At 43.7% G+C, this 22,474-nt stretch overlaps 1 protein-coding gene across 1 annotated transcript in view; it reads left to right on the top strand.

Moving 5' to 3' along the window:
* The window catches only part of LOC136621716 (putative ferric-chelate reductase 1), a 32,482-nt gene extending 12,566 nt beyond the window's left edge, over positions 1-19,916 (top strand). Inside the window, exons 5-16 of the mRNA XM_066597391.1 lie at positions 154-298; positions 1,952-2,131; positions 4,983-5,081; positions 7,106-7,256; positions 7,337-7,450; positions 7,669-7,784; positions 8,456-8,542; positions 10,503-10,600; positions 12,382-12,440; positions 14,277-14,417; positions 15,625-15,686; positions 17,342-19,916. Coding sequence (XP_066453488.1) covers positions 154-298; positions 1,952-2,131; positions 4,983-5,081; positions 7,106-7,256; positions 7,337-7,450; positions 7,669-7,784; positions 8,456-8,542; positions 10,503-10,600; positions 12,382-12,440; positions 14,277-14,417; positions 15,625-15,686; positions 17,342-17,434 — 1,345 coding nt within the window. The 3' untranslated portion in view covers positions 17,435-19,916. The remainder of the gene's footprint in view (positions 1-153; positions 299-1,951; positions 2,132-4,982; positions 5,082-7,105; positions 7,257-7,336; positions 7,451-7,668; positions 7,785-8,455; positions 8,543-10,502; positions 10,601-12,381; positions 12,441-14,276; positions 14,418-15,624; positions 15,687-17,341) is intronic.
* The last annotated feature ends 2,558 nt before the right edge of the window (positions 19,917-22,474 follow it).

Raw genomic sequence — 22,474 nt, 5'->3', positions numbered from 1 at the left:
TTTGTGTAAACATTCTGCACAGGTGCTGACTTAGCTTTGACGCCGGTGCTCTTGCGCTCATTTAAACAACTGTTGGCCCGTGTAAAAGGGCCTTGACACATTAGGGTTTTGTTTCGGTTCCTTGCACAATGACGCAATATCTCTGCTCTTTAGAGCCACTGTGGTTGAAAAATACTCCGTCTACTGGGTGAAGATTCCAGGACCAATTATATCTCAATCCGGTGTTCCGCTCATCACAAACAAGCCACAGACTACCACGCTGCCGCCATCGCCACCTATAGCCTTACTTACAAAGGAGGTAATAGTCTTAAGAGAATTTGTGATGGTCTTTTCAAAGAGTTACACTAGTACCTCTAACTTCTATGGTCTGTCTTATTAGCTTGCTGTCAGTGAATCCACCTTGTCATTAGGAGCTACACCCTGATCTGGGGGATGGTGGCCGCTCCTAATGCTTGAGCGGTTATCTCTATTCTGATCACTGAAGCCTGACTGCAGTCGCCCACAATACCCCTCTCCTCCCGTCCCCATGTTAACCATTTCATGCAAGCAGTAGTGTATTTCAAGAAATTCTTAAGAGTTGGGCTCAGCAGTCAGATATCAGTCCGTTAATGTTATCACTCCAAAAGCAAGCGACCACTTCAAAACCTAATCCTCTAGCACAAATACTATGGGGTGAGGATGGGGGGAGTTACTGAGGTCAGCATTTCAAACTCTGGTCCTAATGGTTTTCCCTAACACACGATGTGCCCAATGTATGAAGAGGTGCATTATACATTTGTCTCTGGACAGACTTGCCCAACTCCTGACAAAAGTGGCAAGGACGGCATAAAAAGCCAAAATGTCGCAAAAATTAATTTGTGCATTTTATGCCAGAAACTGGTGTAAAAGCTTATTTCCCAACCTTTCCTGCTGAAACCCTTATTTATGATACCTTATCACTTTAACAGATCCCAACAGAACACATTGACTTCTGATAGGCCTGCCATGTAGTCATATTTCTCCATGGGTAGAACAATGCAGGATCTTCGACTACTATGGCCATCAGAGTAATGGAAATTTAATGGAAGAACTAGTAGAAGTGTGACTAGTCTTTACATGTAAACCAGTATCTTTTTGCAAACTTTTTTTTTTTTGGATCCGATTAAGCTTCTAAGAAAAGCTATAGTTCAGTCAACGGACATAAAGCTTAGTTAGCAGTGGTCTGAGCACTGCAATTTCCCCCCCACCCTCCCCAATGTAGGGACTAAAGATCTGGCCTTCCTGTAATGACGGTCTTCTAGGACAATTGTATGGTTTGTAATCTGTACTGTAATGCAGAGATTGGATCTGCTACTCCATGTGTTTATGCAGGGAAGGCAATAGAAAATAGAGGATGGATGTGCGGAAAACGCTGCAGTTCTCCAAAAAGCAACTGTCTTCTATTGCCGTCACTTCATTTGAGCTGTTGCCCACCTCCATCCAGAAACTGAAGAATTATATGCTGACTCGTTACTTTGAGTTCAATCCACTATCTGACATCTTCCTACATTCTGATTGAAGCTTGTACAGCTCCAATGTCAGAAGACGTCTGACAGGGTATTCTTAGTCTATGCCAGCCACTCTGCTGTCAGAGCCTTTCTGACGTGCACATACACTGGCTTTAGCCAGCAGATGGCACTCTATACAACAGCAAAAAGAGCCTTTTAGGAAACCCTAAATCCAAAATTGGATTGGAAAGGGTTAAAGCACCATGTGGATTCCATCTGATGCCACAAACCCAGTGGGTTCTGTGTTTATTCTAAAAAATCTTAATTGTCTGTGCTTATTTCAATCAGTGGAACCCAAGGGGTCTTTAAACACCCCTTTATGAAGAGAAGGCATTAGTCATAGCAGTGTCACCGGGAGGCATCAAATGACTATAAACGTATTCACACTATATATTCTGTAGACTGACTATGCGTTGTGTTTGCAGTTCAGCTCATCTGAATGTGGAAGCAGGAAATTCTGTGTCAGAAACCCAACCTCATGTGATCCCCAGCAAGATCCGTGCTTCTTCCTGTCCTTCAGAAAAGAAGGCGACTCCATGTTGATTGAAATGAGCGGACCAGTTAAAGGATACTTGGCATTTGCCTTGTCCCATGACCAGTGGATGGTTCGTATATACACTAAGTGTTTAGATACGATTTCTTACTTTATTATACAATTCTCATGGCAACTTTTATTCTTCTCTTTTGCTAGCAGTCAATGGAATTCTTGATGCACAGAACTTGGTATGATCTGTGGGCATTACGTTTAGAGTTAAATCTTTTGGCACAACTTTTTAAAAAATGTTCTCCCATTTCAATCCCTGGAATTCTGGGCTTAGGAGTCCAGTGGGCGGTCTTCTCAGTGATTGACAGCGCACTTGGAGTACTTTTACACACCTGACAGCTGTCACAATGATTATTGCTTCTGTGTTTCCACACGAGTGATACTCCATGAATGGAAGCAGAGGATCTGTAGATCTTACAGCTGCTCAGCTCCATTCAGAGTAAATGGGTATTCACTTCGTTCTTGGATCACCTAAAAACCAAGCGACTCCAAGTGAGTGGTTCTTGCTCACTGGCCTCACTGGATCCTGGATTTACATGGGATGATCGTCACCATAATCGCAGTTTTGAGCAATTAGTTGAGTGACTGTTGGGCCGTGTAAAAGTATCCTTGGACAAGGAAGGCCGTTAGTCACTAATAAGACCACCTACTAGACTCCTAAGCCCAAAGTGAATTTATTCAAACTCCTGATCAAAGTTGTAAAGTCTCTTTTCCCACAACTATCAGCTCCTCCTGATCTACAGCATGCTGCCCACAGATGGGACTGTATGTTCGACCTGACAAGTTCTTTCAAGTCTAACCTGCTGTATATGGCAAAAAAAATATTTTGTAGATATGTGCTCTGTATATCGAAAAATTATGTTTGTTTGAGATGCCTTTATGGTTGTGGAATTTCTCCTTGGTCCTGTAAGACCCCTTTCACACCGACGCCAGGGATTTGTTAGATCGGTTTTGGCTCATTCCCTGGACAGCGAAAATGCCTAATCTGCCTGATCCGGCACATGCCAGTGCTGAACAGACCCCATTGACTAAAATGAGGTCTGTCTTGGCTTCCGGCATATTCTTGGATGAAATGGCACAGCATGCTTTATTTCGTCCAGGATTTTCTGCCAGAACTCCCATTTCCTCCACAGATGTGAAGGCTCCTTAATTCCCCATCATGGTTGACAGCACAGTGTCATGCAATGTACACTACCGTTCAAAAGTTTGGTGTCACATTGAAATGTCCTTATTTTTGAAGGAAAAGCACTGTACTTTTCAATGAAGATAACTTTAAACTAGTCCTAACTTTAAACAAATGCACTCTATACATTGCTAATGTGGTAAATGACTATTCTAGCTGCAAATGCCTGTTTTTTTGTGCAAAATCTACAAAGGTGAATAGAGGCCCATTTCCAGCAACTATCACTCCAGTGTTCTAATGGTACAATGTGTTTGCTCATTGGCTCAGAAGGCTAATTGATGATTAGAAAACCCTTGTGCAATCATGTTCACACATCTGAAAACAGTCTAGCTCGTTACAGAAGCTACAAAACTGACCTTCCTGTGAGCAGATTGAGTTTCTGGAGCATCAAATTTGTGGGGTCAATTAAACGCTCAAAATGGCCAGAAAAAGAGAACTTTCATCTGAAACTCGACAGTCTATTCTTGTTCTTAGAAATGAAGGCTATTCCATGCGAGAAATTGCTAAGAAATTGAAGATTTCCTACAACGGTGTGTACTACTCCCTTCAGAGGACTGCACAAACAGGTTCTAACCAGAGTAGAAAAAGAAGTGGGAGGCCGCGTTGCACAACTAAGCAAGAAGATAAGCACATTAGAGTCTCTAGTTTGAGAAACAGACGCCTCACAGGTACCCAACTGGCATCTTCATTAAATAGTACCCGCAAAACACCAGTGTCAACATCTACAGTGAAGAGGCGGCTGCGGGATTTTGGGCTTCAGGGCAGAGTGGCAAAGAAGCCATATCTGAGACTGGCCAATAAAAGAAAAAGATTAAGATGGGCAAAAGAACACAGACATTGGACAGAGGAAGACTGGAAAAAAGTGTTGTGGACGGATGAATCAAAGTTTGAGGTGTTTGGATCACAAAGAAGAACATTTGTGAGACGCAGCACAAATGAAAAGATGCTTGAAGAATGCCTGACGCCATCTGTTAAGCATGGTGGAGGTAATGTGATGGTCTGGGGTTGCTTTGGTGCTGGTAAGGTGGGAGATTTGTACAGGGTAAAAGGGATTCTGAATAAGGAAGGCTATCACTCCATTTTGCAACGCCATGCCATACCCAGTGGACAGCGCTTGATTGGAACCAATTTCATCCTACAACAGGACAATGACCCTAAACACACCTCCAAATTGTGCAAGAACTATTTACAGCAGAAGCAGGCAGCTGGTATTCTATCGGTAATGGAGTGGCCAGCGCAGTCACCAGATCTGAACCCCATTGAGCTGTTGTGGGAGCAGCTTGACCGTATGGTACGCCAGAAGTGCCCATCCAACCAATCCAACTTGTGGGAGATGCTTCTAGAAGCGTGGGGTGCAATTTCACAAGCTTACCTCAACAAATTAACAGCTAGAATGTCAAAGGTGTGCAATGCTGTAATTGCTGCAAAAGGAGGATTCTTTGACGAAAGCAGAGTTTGATGTAAAAACAATGTTATTTCTAACCTTGTCAATGTCTTGGCTCTATTGTCTATTCATTTCACAACGCATGGTGGTGAATAAGTGTGACTTTTCATGGAAAACACAAAATTGTTTGGGTGACCCCAAACTTTTGAACGGTAGTGTATTTGTTCAGGATTTACGTTTATGGCTGTAGAGTAAACCTTGGTCATTCTGTCTAATCCTTAGGACTACTCTTATTTCATAATCTTTATTTATTTTTTCCATATGCTAATAATTTGTCTTTCGCAGGGGGATGATGATGTCTACCTTTGTGGGATCCAAGGTCAGTCTGTTAAGATAAACCCTGGCTACAATACAGGACGCACCCATCCAGATGTGACGACACCGGTAATTACAGAAGATCATGATATTACAGCATGGGCCTCCTTTCCAGCTAATTTAACAGGGCAAAAACTAAATAAGTACTTCTGGCCTATTGATGGAAATAATACAATATTTTATATGGTGTAGATATATTTTTGTAGTGGAGGTGAGGGTTTTATAATGTCCTGGTCTATGTATTTGTATATAAATTCTTTATTTGTAAATCCTGGGATGGTTACAAAAAAAGAATAAAGGCAAGGTTACTTACCAGGTTTAACAGGGTGTTATGGGAATAGTATCATATTCCAGCTGAATTCACTGTCCTTTTCCAAATGAAGTATAAGAAGTAGCATGCATGCAAGGCAACGCAGTCTGACTCCATGTTAGTCAACCATCAATACACTTCTGGTTTATTCTTAACCTCACGGTACAGATATAGTGGAAATTGCACACTAACAACCCCCCCCCCCCCCCCCCGCACGCGCGTCATAACTCATGATTGGCTTAATGATTAACATATGTTAACGCCTTAAGGTGTATGTTGCTACTAACGTGTAATGTGTAGGAAACGCAACTAGAATAGGCTTTATTAATATCACTGTTAGGCCAGGGCAAAGGTAGGGGGGTATGAGCAGCCCCTCTTATGAGCAGTGGGTGTCGCAGGGCTTGTCTTGAGAAAGAGCAGTGTTAGGCTTGTGTGGGAGATGCACATAAGAGTCTAATACATTCCAGGGTACAATACATTAACAATTTAAATGTTGTTAATTGCTACATAGGTAGATATACATGCATGCATGCATGTATGTGTTTGCCTAGGCTGATGTAAGAAACATAAGATATAGTAATATATGTATTCTATTGTATAAATATAACAAGGGGAAAAACATATGGGGGGGGGGTGGAGTCTCTGCAAACATGCAAAGTAGTAATGGAGTAAAATAAAATGGACGATGCGATGTTAATTATCCAAGTATGTTGACTGGAAATAATAAAATAAAATGGCATGTGAATTTAAATTGTAGTGTACAAGAGACTATATCTAATATCTATACTGTGTAGATGGGTATAATAAAAAACCCTTTTTTCCCTCCTTTTTCCTCACCTCTACCTCTCCCTCCTTTCCTTCTCCTCCCCCCACCCCCCCCCCCCCACCCCCACACACACCTCCTATCTCCCTTTTCCTTCCTCTTCTCCCCTCCTTTTCTTTCTTATCAGTAAGAGAATGTGTCACTAGGAAGCTTGTATTTGTGTGTAAACAGCAGGATCAAAAGAGGGAATGTATAGTAAAATGGTTTCCACAACTGAAAAGCCATTTCTATAGTTTGTGTGGCAGTTTCTTGATAAACATTGGGGGAAATGATAGGCTGAGCTGGATGGACATGTCTGTGTTTTTTTTTTTTGGCCTTGCCCATTGTGTTACTAGCTTTGAATGTTGCTCTGTCTCCTTATATACAGATGTAATAAAAAAAAAATTGAAGATTGGATGGCTGCAGAAAAAAGTCTTTGTCTATTACTGTGTTTTTAAAAAAAAATATATATAATTACACTGGGGGATTAAATGGTGAAGCTTTCACACACCCAAAACCATTACTCAGCAAGTGAGGACCAAGAGATGAGAAGTGAGCCAGCCTAAACAGGTTTGCTCTGTGGTGTGGCGAATCCAGTACCAAAAATTTAGCTGAAAACTCCCAAATGAATTACATGTCTATCCATTTGGAAAGGTGGAACAATACCCCGGCAGCGCCACCTATTGGAAGACAGCTTTCCCTCAAGTCAATGTCAGACTCTTTAAACAAGCCTTGTGACAATGACTGGGAATTATAAGGCCATCAATGCTTTGGCTCACGTCGTCTCACACCTTCTAGGTGCTTTGCCTAAGGAGAAACCAGACCTCCCTGTCTATCCATTGCTGCACCAACCTCTTTTCATACAATTTTCCTATGTGGTATTAAAAAAAACTTTGTCATTTTTTTGGGTTGTTTTTTTGAAGTTGTGTAAAGGGCGTTCTGTTTCCTTCCACAAGCCCCAAATATGTGTTCTTGCTGCAGGACAAGCTGCGTGATATGGCATGGAGGATAGAAGATGGCATTCTTCAATGTTCGTTCCGCAGAAACCTTCATATTCCAGACTCTCCAAAGCGATTTCCACTGGACGGCAGCTATTATATATTCATAGCTGATGGTGATGCTGATGAGGATGGTATGTGGAGAAATACCTTATTGATTATCACAGATGCCATAAGATGCAGAATTAATCTTATTTATCTCTTTAAAATCAAGGAACTCTTCAGAGACACCAGCGGCAGCCTCTTGTAACCGGCAGAATGTATAACGTTGCCCGATCTGTTGAGGACGTTGGTGGATCACGATCTCCTCTGCTCATGAAGTTCCATGGTTAGTCCCTCTATTTCGTCTTTTACTTTATGGTGGGGGTAATGACTTTTTATTGCTCTGGGTATGGGTCTTCCTATTCTTTAGCCCTCTTTTTAAAAAGGGCTTCTTAAATAGGAAATGCTTCAAATTAAGCAATACTTCCCTTGTGTTCTGGTTGTTTGAAGCTTGGGGTATAGAAGCCATTTTTCCCTAACCTCTACTTGTTCTGCTTCCCATAGGTGCAATGATGTTTATTGCCTGGATGACTACAGTCAGCATCGGTGTCCTTGTTGCTCGTTTCTTCAAACCTGTCTGGCCGGAATCAACTCTGTGTGGGGAGAAAATTTGGTTTCAGGTGTCTTACACTTTTCTTAAAGAAAAAAAAAGGGGGTGGGGGGATGCCTCAAATGCTGTGAAGAAATTCTTCGTTTCGGTGTGGTAAAGGGGTATATTGGGGCATTAGTACTCGATCAAAGTGGAGAACATGAACTTCTTTAAATCACAATCTTAATGGTTTGCAAGACCTGTCTAGAAAAAGGGTGTGTGACACCTTTAATGCGCACTTTTTTTTATGCAAAATACTATGGTTTGTGCACATGTTAGCCATGATGTGGTGCAGAGAAGTGAATTGTCAGTCACCATGCATGGGGAGTTGTACAGGACTCATCATGCCATGTTTTCCACTCTGCCTATTGAAAAATCATTCAACGTTATAAAAAAAAAACAAACTCCCACCGTCTTTATTTTATGCAATTGGAAGTAACTCGATTAGCTTTGGGATCCTCTCACTCCCATTTGGAGATTTCATTATATTTGAGAGAGAAAATCCTAGCACGCAATGCCATACAAGACAAAAAGAGGGACATCACAATGGTGCCTAATGGACCCCATTATAAGTCAACGGGATCCATCGGGGGCCATTGGTATCTGACAGATCTGGCGCTACATTTTTGCTTTTGTTCCTTCATGATAGAAAAGTGAAGAGCCCCTTAAGCTAATTTGAGACTTCTTTTCTATCTCCTTCAGGTTCATCGTCTTCTCATGATCACGACAGTGGTGCTGACCGTTGCAGCATTTGTGCTGCCGTTTTTATACCGCGGGCACTGGAGCGCTGTGAGTAAAGCATGTCTGCGCTTGCAGAAAATCCGATATCTAGTTAAATACCCTGTATGTGATGACATACAAACTTGGCCAACCGGCTGTTACTGTTGAACTTCGTTGTATGTTTTCGTTCTCAGCAAATCCCTTAACCCCTTGAGAGGCGGGTTTCCTACCACCCTGTCGTGCCCACCAGGGCAGGTTTTTTAAAATGGTCTAATCATTGAATTTCAACTAATTTTGCAGTTGCGTCTCAAGAGCCATAACTTTTTCATTTTTCCATTGACATGGCCATATAAGGGCTTGTTTTTTGCGGGACAAGTTGTGATTTTTTTTAAACAGGGGGGAGGAAAAAAAGAAATGGGGGGGGGGGGGGGGGGGGAAGAAAAAAGGGGCCATGTCATTAAGGGGTTAAATAATGTATTAACTTCCTTCTCTGGGTCATTACGACGCACGGATACCACATGTGTGATTGTATTTTTGATTTTTTTTTACAAAGTAAAGGGAGACAAGTGTTTTTATAATTTTTTTTTTTTAATTTTTTTTTTTTTTTTGTCCCTTTAGGGGACTTCCACAGCGACCCATCAGGACCCCTGATCACATTCCGGGGGTCCGATGGTGACAGCCCTTTACATGCTGCAGTGACAGCCCTTTACATGCTGTAGTCACATAGACTGCAGCATGTAAAGGGTTAACACAGCAGAGATTGGAGGTTTTCTCTGATCTCTGCTGTAAGAGCAGGTACCTAGCTGTCCTCTCACAGCCAAGCACCAAGCTCTCCCTGCCACAGAGACCATCGGCTTGCTTCTGACAAGCCGATGGTCTCTATGGCAACCTGTAAACAAAGCAGGAGGTTGCCGACATATCGGCAATATCTTCTGCTGGTTTTTCAAAGCCCTTACTTTGTTCTCTGTGGGTCTGTGCAGGCAGAGCACACTGCCATAGCTTGTGGCATTGTGCTCTGCAGCTCCCATAGTGATACATAGCCCGGAAATCTTCCGGGCTATGTCACTGAGCAGTGGAGCTCGTCCCGGAAAATTTCCGGGCGTGCCACTCAAGGGGTTAATTGTGATTATTCCATTAGGACCTGTCTACAGGGGTTCTCAACTTGGTCAAACATGGCCTTAATGCGAGTACTGCAAGCAACGAGGTAGCTAGGAGGACTGAGTCAGCCAAGAGCAGCTGTGCCGTTTCCATAACTCCAGTAGAGTCCAAGCCGAAACTGCTGTTTTTGTCGTCCTAGCCACACTTGGCCACTGCATATAGTTGGCGGCAGAGGCGTAACTTGAAGCTTCTGGGCCCGATGCAAAATCTGTAACAGGGCCCCCAACTATAATGCTTTTTCATAGTACTGGGCTCCCAATATGTAGAAGAGAGGCTTCATGGGCCCCCTAAGGCTCCTGGGCCCGGGTGCAACCACATCCCCTGCACCCCCCTATAGTTACACCCTTGGTTGGCGGTTGTGTGTTCAAAATGAAATGGGTGTGAGTTCCCCTCTGGGACCCACAACTATTGTACCCTTTACAGCATTTTCTGTGGGTATGCCATAAAATTCCCACATCGGAATACCAGTACCCCTTTAATGACCTGCTATGCAGCAATCAGTGTTTTAGTGCAGATTTTGCAGACTTTAAAAGATTATTCAATACAGCTTTTACCTAAATGAGTCATCTGGGACATCCGTATTCTGACCCCCAGCACCCCTATTGATCAGCTGTTAGGGCTGTAGCGCTTCATATGCCATACACCCTTCCTTATTGACCAGGAACAGTGCCATATTTTTAGTAGTGGTTGCACCTGCTATTGCCACAGCCCTCTGAAGCGGCTAACTGATGAGGTTTCGAAGAGTCAGACCGCCACCGATGTCTTTTGATGATCACCCCCCCCCTTAACATCTCAAGTATGATTAGTATTCATGCACTTATTTACAGGTCAGGACATGTGTAAATGCTTACACTAATGTATCTTGTTGCAGAGGGCTGGCTGCCATCCCTATTTGGGCTGTGTAGTGATGGCGCTGACGTTTCTTCAGCTGTTGATTGCCATTTCCAGACCTCAACCCTACAGTCGCAAGTATGAAGCAAATTACTATAGACTGAATGCATATTGTCTTTATTCGTCAAGTTGTGGTTTTCCTTGTTAGCACCTAGGAGTTGTTGGAATCTAATGAAATTTGTGTAATTGTAGTATTGATATAATTAAGTGATTACAATGTCGGAGCAAAAGGATTACTTATTGGGGAAAACTGACCCCTTGAAGGAAGGCTCTATTATCCTGATTCGCACCCGTATCACACCTAGTATCCAAGCTAGAGGTGCTACATGGAGGCTCTAGTACCCTGTTGTACCGCCTCTAGCTTGGCTACAAGATGTGAATACGGGTGGGTATTGAGCCATACAGGTTCTGTATGGTATCCTGTAGCACATTTCTTCACACTTGCTGTAACTGAGCCTCTAGATTATGCTAACTTGTAGGCTGTCAAAGTTGGCATCCCAGAAGATCCCATACATGTTCTATTGGTGATAATTCTGGTGACTGAACAAGCAATGGACATGTGGCAGTGTGTCACAGTAATATCTCCACCCTTGCTTTGTGCATCCGAGCATTATCCTGCTGGAAAATGCCTCTTGGAAGTGGCCATGAGAGGAACACATGTGGCTGAAGGATGTCCTGAACATATCGCTGAGCTGTCATTGTCCCTCATACCACTACTAGGGATGACCGACTGTTGTATACAATGGCATATGCAGTGTGCCGCCCCATATCAAAGTCAACAGCGAGGCACTCGCCCCCCAGGTCTCCAGATACAAACACTGCCGTCAGTGCTCAAACTAAACCTGGACTCATAGCTGAAGACAACCTGGTTCCACTGCATAGCAGCCCAGGTTTGTCCATGACACCACTGCAAGCAGAAGTGATGCTGAGTGTAATGGGCACCGTGAGATCAAATGTCCTCCGTCCAAGTGCCAGGAAATGGTTCAAGCAGGCACAAAGGCGTGTAGTGATGGTGCCACTTGTATGTGGATAGCAAACAGCAAAACTGACGTTGCTCTTGTTCGATGGTCAATCCTCTCTACTGGTGGTCTGTTGAGGGCATCCAGAGTCCAGTCAGTGTGTGCCCTCATTCATCCACTGATCCCAAGACCATCTAGCAATCTGGTCAGAATGGCCCAGGTGGCGGCAATTTGTCGATACGACCATACAGCTTCTTGCATTCCAATAATTCGCCCTTATTGCTAGTCGTGTCTAGTGGTCAACAAGCTGCAGAAGGTCCACTACATACAAGTAGCCTCTGGGAGCCTTTTTATAGGCCACGAGTGGTACCACTCAGGTGGCAAGACTGTTCATGTAATCATGCCACAACTCTAATCATTTGCACATCTGCCTGAGATGGAACTGCATGCAAGGTTTTACAGCAAAATGATGACTTCTAGGGGCCGGGTTTATGTATTTTGTGTGTGGTTCATACAGTAGAGTTCCTGATTATTAATCACTCAGCTGTGAAATAGCCGGTGGCTGGTATGATGGAGCGGCATTGGCAAGCTCCTTATTTCCTAGTAGCTCCTCTACATCAGACAGCAGCTTCTGTATGTACATCCAAGCAATAGATGATCGCATAGTTTGTGACACAACATTCGTCGAAACTGAACCGAGGGTCCATGCGGGGGGTGCCTGGGGTGACTCCACTGTACACACGTGTGTATTCTGAATCTAGGCTATACCCCAGAATGACTTCTATAGTCTTGTTGAAAGTTAATCATATTTACAATATATGAAATTATAAACCCCATCAATGTTTGCGAAGCAAATTTCCGGGTAAGCAAATTAACTTTATTTAATATTTTCCCATACAGGAGGCCATTATTTAACTGGACTCACTGGGCAACTGGTACAGTTGCCAGAATAGTGGCGGGTAAGTTCTTCTGTAGTTTATATGTCCCACTTACTACGGCAGCTGCTGTAGTATTAACATCTGAGTAAAATAAGTTTCTAAAGAAAGGAGAAACTTTATTCTGTTTTTTTTTTTTTTTGTTTTTTTTTAAATTATTAAAGCTTTGGTTACAACTAGAGCCTCAAGGGGGGGTTGTCATATACACTTACAGCAGGTAAGTTGTCTAAGGGCTCATGTCCACGGGCAAAAGAAGAATTAAAATCCGCAGCGGATTTTAACTCTTCTCCTGCCCGCGGATCCGCATCCCATAGGGATGCATTGACCACCCGCGGGTAGATAAATACCCGCGGAGGGTCAATAAAACTGATTTTTTTAAAAAAATGGAGCATGAAAAACTCTGGACCATGCTCCATTTTCGTGCGGGTCTCCCGCGGGTACGGCTCCCGCAGTCTTCTATTGAAGCCTCTGGAAGCCGCCCGGATCCGCGGGAGACAAAAATCGGATTTTACTCACCCGCTCCGGTTCTTCCCTTCGCCGCGGTGCCATCTTCTCTCCGTCGCGGCCGGATCTTTTTTTCTTCGTGCTGGCGCATGCGCGGGGCACGTCACAAACGTGCCCTGCGCATCCGCCGGGCCGAAGAAAGAAGATCCGGCCGCGACGCAGAGAAGATGACGCTGCGGTGAAAAGAAGATCCGGAGTGGGCGAGAGGTGAGTTAATTCTTATTTATTCTCATTTTCAGCGCTCATGTCCATGGGGCAGGAGGGACCCGCTACGGATTCTCCATGAAGAATCTGGAGCGGGCCTGATTTTCCCCGTGGACATGAGGCCTAAGGGTGGCTTTGCTTGGGACAACTCTCAGGTGCTATAATGCAGGAGTGATGGCCTTTCAGTGAATGGAGGTGGAGCGTGCCAGAGATCTCTTCCTCTGGCCGGCTGCCTCCATTTACAGTAAACAGGCATTCGTTCAGATGAATGCCTGCCTGTTTATACTGAGCAAGAAGTGACTGCAACTTCTTAGTACCCTGTCGGGTCCCATGTTTACATGAGACGGCTATCAATGAAAGTTCACTCATTATCGTGGCTTTAATTACAAGCAGCTGAAAAGTCACTATGTTCAGCGGGCTTCCCAGACAACTAGCCTTTATATTTCTGGCATATTGGTTTACCTGTCTGGGTAAACTTTCTCCTCCAGTCTGTAGAGTATACAAGGAAAGCAGTGGTCAATGTATAAGAGCATAACCTACATGTTCGCTAGTCCTGTGGTCAATTAGCAGCTAGTAAATGAGAAAACGTTCCACATTGGCTGAATGTGTTGATCATAATTTTGAACCCAGCAATTTTTTTTTTTTTTTTTCCCTCTGTCCTTAAAGTGGTTTTCCAAGCAAATGCAAATGATGACTTGTCTTCCAAAGGTTGATGGGATCTACTGCTTAATATCCTGGCTGATCAACCTTTTTCAGAGCCCATTGTTATCTACAAAAAATCCGGGGTATGGCGTTTAAGCTGGTGATGCAACCCCTGTGTAGTGACTAATGCTTGTAATTAATTTTAATGAGCTAAACCTGTAATTACCAGTGCTGGCCACTACACAGGTCGGCGCATCAGCTTCCACTCTACCCTGTGTATTATGCTGATGGGGGAAGTGCTGGAACAATTGATTGACGTAGAGTTAGTCCTCGAGATTTTGGGAATGTCCTCAGTATTTGCCCAGGAAACTCCCTTAACTCTTGTTACAATTATGGGGATAGAGAAGAACAAACAAAAACTGAGGTTTGTGTATTGCTTCTCTTTTGTCACTGACACAAGCATCAGGTTGTTTTTTTCTATTGTGATTTTATATAATTTTCCTCCTGCAGTGGCTGCAATGTTCCTGGGCATGGATCTACCAGCTTTGAACCTCCCGGACCCTTGGGACACCTACACGATGGTTGGATTCGTCCTATGGCATGTGTTTATAGACATCTTGCTGGAGGTTCATTGCTTCTGTCGACACGAAGGTACTCATTTATCTAAATGCAGCTTAGGCAGTCGGACAATGAATGAGTTCACTGGAAACATTCGCTGCATTCCCACTTGTGTCGTAGCCATAAATGTACCTCTGCCTGTTTGATATCATGACCCTGGGAGTATAGCCATGCAAGTCACTGGGGACTGGTTATTTTATAAATCCACGCTGTCCTGGTGATGTCAGGGTTTCCTAGTAAGCAGACACCCAGCATTCACCTTCCAGTGTATTCCTAGATATGCATATTAGGGATGTGCTTCCTTACATCGAAGCATTAAGTGTGCCTGGCTCTTTAGAGGTTATATCTCATGTACACAATTTCTACCCATTATGGCTTGTATCCCGCATATATAACCTTTCTGCCCTCTGCAGGCTCAATCTGATTTTCAGCTCTGAGCTGGTGGGAGGAGCCTGTTATGTCTTCTATACTCTATGCATGAAGGAGATCCTGCTCACCCAGCTCTCTGTAGCATACACTCAGAAGTAGCTTTACTTAGGACTTTATACAGCAGTACTGAGCAGTGTAGCTGTGATTCCAGCACTAGGGAGGAGGTAGAAAACTTACTAGAGACAGCAGCAGTGTTTATGCCTCTGTAGCTGCTCCCCTCGATATATTATTGGCAACATGTAATCTAATTCCTCAGTACATTGATACTATAAGGTTTTGCAGTGAATTCAGAGGTTTCCATTGAGGGGGGGAATTGGAAGAAGTGGCAAGAGGACCATTTTTCTGACATACTGAATATTACAAAGCTTCTTAGAGTGGCTTGTACTCTGGATCTATGTAAAGTTGGAAAGAACAGTGTATTTGATCAAAGGCAAAATTTATTGTCCCTCTTCCAGTATAGTGCCACCGATTTTCATTTTATGGATTCCTCAACAGTTACTGCTTTCCCTTTCTGTCGGCTATCTCTTCCCTGGCAATCTTTTTGTAGTAACGCATTAATGGAAGTTTGAGAGTAGGGGGGATGTAGCTGCAGCTCCTGTGTGAGGGATGGGGGCTACAGAAGTGATGTCATGCTAGTAGTCGGTATGCGGAACCCAATTCATGTAACGAGGACAAAATTGTTGAAGCGCGGGTTACTGGTCTGTTTCTGACCGTAGTGCACATAATATACACCTGCTGCTTTAAGAAATGGCATAATTTTATTTATTTTGTAACGCCAGACTATTTAAATACTTTTTTTTTTTTTTTGCAGGAAGTGGAAAGCTGCTAGAAGATAGAGTACAGATGCTAAAGCCATCGAGAGCGAAAGATGATGTAAGTCTATCACATTGCTATGTCGGTCTGCTTAGGCCACCTGCACACAAATGTATTTTTGCTGCAGAATTCACAGCGGGCGTCTGTGCCGCAGATCCACAGCAAATACTGCTCATAGCAAGCTATGGGAAATCGATTCTTCCTGAACACTAGTGGAAACCAATTGGGATTTCTGCGGGGGGAGGAAAAATCACAGCATGCTCTATCTTGGTGTGGTGTCCTCACGGATGGCTTCATTAAAGCCAATGGAAGCTGTCCAACCTGCGGTCTGTCCACCATTAACATTGCAGACAGGTTGCGGATTCTGCGTCATCGCGTAGTGACTGCATGGGGAAAAATAAACATTTGAGAAAAATCTGTGCTGCACATGTCTGACCACGGCTAGCCACAGCCATCTGCAGTACAGATGAAGAAGAAAAACCAGGTACGGGCGGACGCCGGCTGCTGTCAGGGCTGCACTCTGCTGTGGGCTCCCACATGCAGAATCTGGCTTTGCCGTGTGCAGGCGGCCTTACTCTTGGAGGAAGATCGTATTACGGCTGCATAGAGGTTCCAGTCATGTAGCCACATATTACAAGGCCCATTGATGTCTGCCATATTGCGTAGTTTGCCTCTTAAGGGTATTCTGTACAATCAGATGCCTTTGATCTCCCATAGAGACCAAGGCAGCATACAGAGTGCCAACACTTGGTAGTAGGAAGTCATTGCACGGCGTGAGGCCTTATCTATTGCAGGATGTTGGATAGAAGTGGGCATTACCCAATGCGAGTCCCTGGATATACTTTTTTAGAACATTCTCTCTCTCTGTAGATGTGACAGGAAAGCCTCGTGGATCTGGAATGCCACATTTTGCAGTTATAACCAGTCAGCAGATAGCCATATAAGAGCCTTTCAACCCTTACTGCGGCCCAACAGTTAAAATCAATGTAATTTCTGATTGTCCAGTATAAAGCTCAGGCATTTCCCTAATCCACTGGTGTAGTGTATATATTTGCTAGTAAATCCAGTGCTGTAATTGCCCTGCCGCGGATCCAAAATCTGCTCCACAAGTCAGTTGCGGAACTGGATGTTTTTCTGCAGCGTCTGGATGGGATTTTTAATCTCCTCCACTTTGCTGCTGATGTAAATGTAGCAGATCGTCCTTGCGGAGGGGCTGCATGGAAAATCTGTGGTACATCCACCCCATGTGGACTTGTGCTAATGCTTCACCCTGCTTAACTGCAAGTAGAGACTTTATCTACTTGCACTTGTTCCTATAAAGCGTTATTCGTTGGGGTGACTTTTTTTTGTTTTTTTTCTTTCTCACCATCAGACTGGATTTACGGTCTGCATTTTTAGAAAATGATTGCCTGTCCTATTTGTGTGATTCTTCAAGAATGGGAGTGTGAAAAAAATAAATGCATCGCAGTCGTATGATGTGATTTACATGGGAGCGCAATGCGTTTTAACACGTTACTATGTGGACTACATAAAAAGAGAAGCAGTAGTGGTAAACAGATGTAACACATCACAAATGCATGGAAAACTTTTTCCAGACCAAAATTTGTTTGGCTGTGTTCATACAGCCTAATGGCCAGCAGAGGGCGCTCACTAACTGCTATCTTGTTCTGCAGCTTTTCGCATGGTTTCTAAATGTACTATCTTTCCATTTTCAGGGCCACACCTTCAAGAAGATCGTGCTGACAATATACATCTGTGGAAACGCTGCCTTTCTGATAACATTCCTGGCTGCAATCTACCAACTTTGAAGAAAACACTGGGGGGAAAAAATGCCTTGTTACTGCTGAACGGACCTATGCAAATCATTCTGAACACTTGATGGTGAATGTACCTGGTGCCACACCAAATGGAGCGGGCATGAATCACAAATGCTTTGCTTCAAGGACCACTTTTACCTTGAACTATCCCTACAGTCCCAAGTGCCTTAGAGAACTTGACTGGCACCATACACTAAGCTATTTGTGTATAAGAAGCTATCCCATATCTGCAGCATAGGTGGATAACTCTATCTGGCTGGGGTCTGACCTTTGGAATTCCCACTGGTCATGAACTGGAGGTCCTGAATGAATGGTGTAATGGTGAAGTAGATGCACTACCCCTGCATTTATCTCAAAGGGTCTATAGAAGATGACCAAGGTCATTGAACACATGACCAATCCTCCATCCACTCGGGACCCTTGGTGGGGTTCCAACAGTCAGACCCAAGCTGATGAGACCCTTCCTTTGCAGAGTAGTTTGCTGCTTTAAAATGGGAAGTACTCTTGTGCTTTTTCTCAGGCGTTCAAGGAGCACTCCAGCTAAACAGATCACCCTTATGCCAAGTACAGAGCCTATGGGGACACTGGTCGTTTTTTAGAACACCAAAGACTATCCCTACGCCCTTCACCACGTCCTCAGGCATAATGACAGATCCCTTCTTGCTGTAGTTGCCTTTTAACCATTTTTTATTTGTATGTCACATAGGATGCATCCTAGTAGTATCAGGTAGACTTTGCTTATCTCAGGGTATATATTGATTGGTGCTTTATATGGCTTTCAAGTATAGTCATAAAAAGGATTTTTAAGGACCGGCTTGTTTCTGTCCAAATGATATGAGTTAGTAATGGCTCTGCAGTGTTGTGGACTGCTGTCCTTCAGGAAAGAACTTTATTATGTGAATCGAGGTTCACCTTTTATTGGGCTGCTTGGAGTACAGTTTAACATGTGCAAAGCCAGAATGGAGCATGTGCATAAATCTAGCTATGCTTAGTATTAAAAATGGCGCAGAATGTACACGGTGAGGCAGTTTTTAAAATGTGGGCCACAAGATATGCATCTCGTATTTGAGGCCTTTGCAAATGGAAGCTTAGCCTGACAATTTTTGCTAGTGGAAATGTTAAGCTTAATTTCGTTAAAAGTGCGAAATCGGGAATCTGTAAGGTTTATAGGGGCCTCATCTACTTACCCAAGACTTTAATAGCTGCTTATATACTATAACTTGTTTTTCAGAAATGGAGGTCCATGTACTATGACTGTACTTGGTGGAAATGTCACTCGTAACTTTCTAAACTACTGACTTGGTATAAAATGACTTTGTGCAAACAAGCCTTCAAAGCGTTTTGTAAGGCTTTTAAAAGAAAGATTAAAGGCAGGGAATGGCCGAAAATAAACTTTCCAGTATTTGCCCTCTTTAAAGGTCTTGCTGAGACCACTGAGAACTGACTGCAGTGGTCATGTGAAGGATGAACGGCACATGACTGCTGCTGGGGCTTCTGGGATTGGAGCTGTGGGACACTAAGGGGCGAGTACTGGGTAGTTAGGCCATTTCCAGACACTTTTTAAAAACTTAATAAAGACTCAGGGAGCCAATGGGGAGATGTGGCAAAACTGAAACAAGAGAAAATAAAGTAATTCCAAGTTGGGATCAAATTAGATGGCATGAAAGACGCTTTCCTTTTTTGTTTTTTTTTTAACTTGAGATGTAATGGTCATCTTGGAGCAAAAAGTCTTTCTTTCTTTTGAGTGCTGCAAGATTTGAAGACTAGTTTTGCTACATCTCCCTAAATATGCTTACGAGTTTAGGGCACTATTACAAAATACTGACTATCTGCACTTTAAGTCAAAACCAGGGGAAAATATAAATGCTTCCATTATAATCAGTTACACCCCTGGTCCTGGCTTAGAGGTTGTCCAATTACCAGACAACATTCCCCTCCCCATACCAGCAACTCTGCTAAACTTATACCAGCAGCTGTACTTGCCCATCTGCTTCCATTATCCAGCTCTGTAGTTCTGTCATCCTCTCTGGTGTTGAACATGTCGCCAGATATCATATGACCGCCGCGGTATCCGGGTGCCTAGGATGAGAGCGCCAATGCCAGGAGAACAGGCAGAGACACTCTGGCCACATGATGCCCGGTGACACCAGGACAACAGTGCGGCTGTAGAGTTGGATCTCTGTGTCAGAGAACGGGCAAGTACAGCTGCTTAAGTGGACAATCCCTTCTAAATTTGAGTAGAAACCTGCCCACTGAAAGAGGCCTTACTGCTGGAGCTTACCATTTCAGTGGACACATCTGTCTAAAACTGATAGGTGAATTCTTCTGTTTGGTAATTGTCCTCTTCCAAGAAAAAGCTGTAATGTCAAACTTTTTTTAATGTGACCAATATGACTCTGTAGACCGGAAGAGTCTATGAATCACTCATTTTGCTACAATGTATTTATTATATAATAAACATTTTCACATAAAATGTGTGGGGTTTCCTCTAGTCGTACAACCTACTTTGTCCAAACAAAGTTTTATGGGAAATGTGAAAAATAGAAACACTTAAAGGGGTTGTCCCGCGAAAGCAAGTGGGTCTATACACTTCTGTATGGCCATATTAATGCACTTTGTAATGCACTTTGTAATGTACATTGTGCATTAATTATGAGCCATATAGAAGTTATCAGAAATTTTTCACTTACCTGTTCCGTTGCTAGCGTCCTCGTTTCCATGGAGCCGTCTAATTTTCAGTGTCTAATCGCCAAATTAGACGCGCTTGCGCAGTCCGGGTCGTCTTCTTTTCTCAATGGGGCTCCGTGTAGCTGCGCCCCGTCACGTGCCGATTCCAGCCAATTAGGAGGCTGTAATCGGCAATGGACCGCACAGAAGCCCTGCGGTCCACCGAGGGAGAAGATCCCGGCGGCCATCTTCAGCAGGTAAGTAAGTCGTCACCGGAGCGCAGGTATTCAGGTAAGCGCTGTCCAGTGTTCTTGTTTAACCCCTGCATCGGGGTTGTCTCGCGCCAAACGGGGAGGGCTGTTGGGGAAAAAAAAAACCCGGTTCGGCGCGGGACAAACCCTTTAAGGCTGGGTTCACACAAAGCGGTTTTGCCGCGGCAGATCCACCCGCGGCCGCTAATCTCGGGATTAACCAGCCATGTGGACGAGATTTCTCAGAAATCTTGTCCACACGGGACGGCTAGTCCGCTGCGGTAAATCCGGGTGAAACCACGGATGCGGCAGCCGTGGTTTCAAAAGATGCAGCATGTCTGTTTACTCTTTTGTTTATTTTCGTCACGGCCGCGCTCTCCTCTATGGAGCGCTGGCCGCAACGGAAAAGCAAGCGGCCGGGCCGCTTCAAAGTCGCCGTGGCTTAAACCGCGGCAGTTCTCCCGGCAGAAATCTCTCGGTTTTTGCTGCGGCCAAACCGCGAGATTTCCGACGGGAATATGCCCCATGTGAACCCAGCCTTTATTCTGTGGATTTGTTTTTTGTGTCTTAAACATGAAACATGTTAAATACTTACAAGAATTATCTGACAAATTCTGGTCCCAAAGCCATGCTGGTTAGTGGTAAAATAGCATGAAAGCATACATGTGGCCTCATCCTAATCTGTTGCTACCATAGGCCCTGCAAGTATAACATGTAGAACGACCAGAGGCCCATTAACACATAATTATCGCTGAAAATGAGCAATAATCGTAACATGTAAACACGGGCATTGTACACTTCATTTAAACTATGATTTTTTTAAGGTGGACTTAAAATCTATCGTTCAGCTACTGACAGGTAAAGCAAACACATAAGTGTGCGGTCTGACAGATTAATCTCCATGGGAGTCAGCAGATAACCTTGTAATCTGCCAGCAGCCCAGAGCCAAACAATGCAGCTGTGTGCACAGCTGGGAAAGTGATCAATCACAGGCTAAGCTCCTGGAGGCCCTCTTACATGCAAATGAAGATAGTGTTAATGATCATTAACACTTTATGCAAATAGATCATAATCTTTCAATCATTACATCCTTTAAATGATTATATTTGCATGTAAATGGGCCTTAACACATAGGCTCTATATAAACAATGCCAAAATGGGAATGTATAAGGGTCCTTTCCAATAGAGCAAGAAACTATTGGAACTAGCAAATGATAAGTTTGCTTTTAAGATACCACCAGTTTACACATGCAGATAGTCATGTGTTTTGGTTATTTTTTTTTTTTTGGTCCACCCATCTGCGCATTCACTTGATCGTTGGTCTTGCAGGGACTGCACCAGGGAATGGGAACAACTGCTAGCTTTTTATGATTGCATGAATGTTTACTTGTTCGTCTCATGCAATCATTGGATTTGTTATCACTGAATAATCGTAGTGTCTTTAACTATAACCCATCTGTGTAAAAGGGCCTTAAATTGAGACAAAGTTTGGAAAGGTAGACCAGGGGTTCGGTTATTGGGCACCACTCCTTGGTGTGGGAACAATGTGCAGCTAACCCTACATAAGGGCAGCATGAGTTCCCAAAGAGTTGACTAACACTCGTCTAAAACTCGTCTAGAGACAGGGCAGCAGGTACAGGCATTACCTATTGAGTCACTGTAGCAATTACTACAGGAAAAGCTCCAGTTTTACCAAAGTGGTATTATTATTCCAACCACACAGGGTCTAATCCTGCTTCTTGGGCTCGGATCAAACTAAAATGACCAGAATACAAAGTGGAAGCCCACATCAGACAAAGCCTGGCTGTTCCTGGGCCTATAATACACATGTAGCCGCTCTGCTGAGAACAATCTGGGATGGTCTTCTGTAGGTATACGAATACTTTGCTTACTACTGCTGGATGGGCTTGAGGGTCAGGATGGACAATGAGATTAATACACTTTGTGCCGGCAATTGAGCTGATCGAAGGTAGAGAGTGGGCTGCAGAAGATCTAATCACAGCAGCTAAAGAGAATAAAAGCTCTATTACTTTATTAAGAACAGCCCGCAGCTTCTGAAATATAATCCCTGTCAGTCATGTTACTGAATGAATGGAATCAAAGCCAAAGCTCA

This window comes from Eleutherodactylus coqui, chromosome 3 (genome assembly GCF_035609145.1).
Source record: "Eleutherodactylus coqui strain aEleCoq1 chromosome 3, aEleCoq1.hap1, whole genome shotgun sequence".
In the NCBI taxonomy this organism is placed as follows: Eukaryota; Metazoa; Chordata; class Amphibia; order Anura; family Eleutherodactylidae; genus Eleutherodactylus; species Eleutherodactylus coqui.
This window is presented reverse-complemented; position numbering and strand designations above follow the sequence as displayed.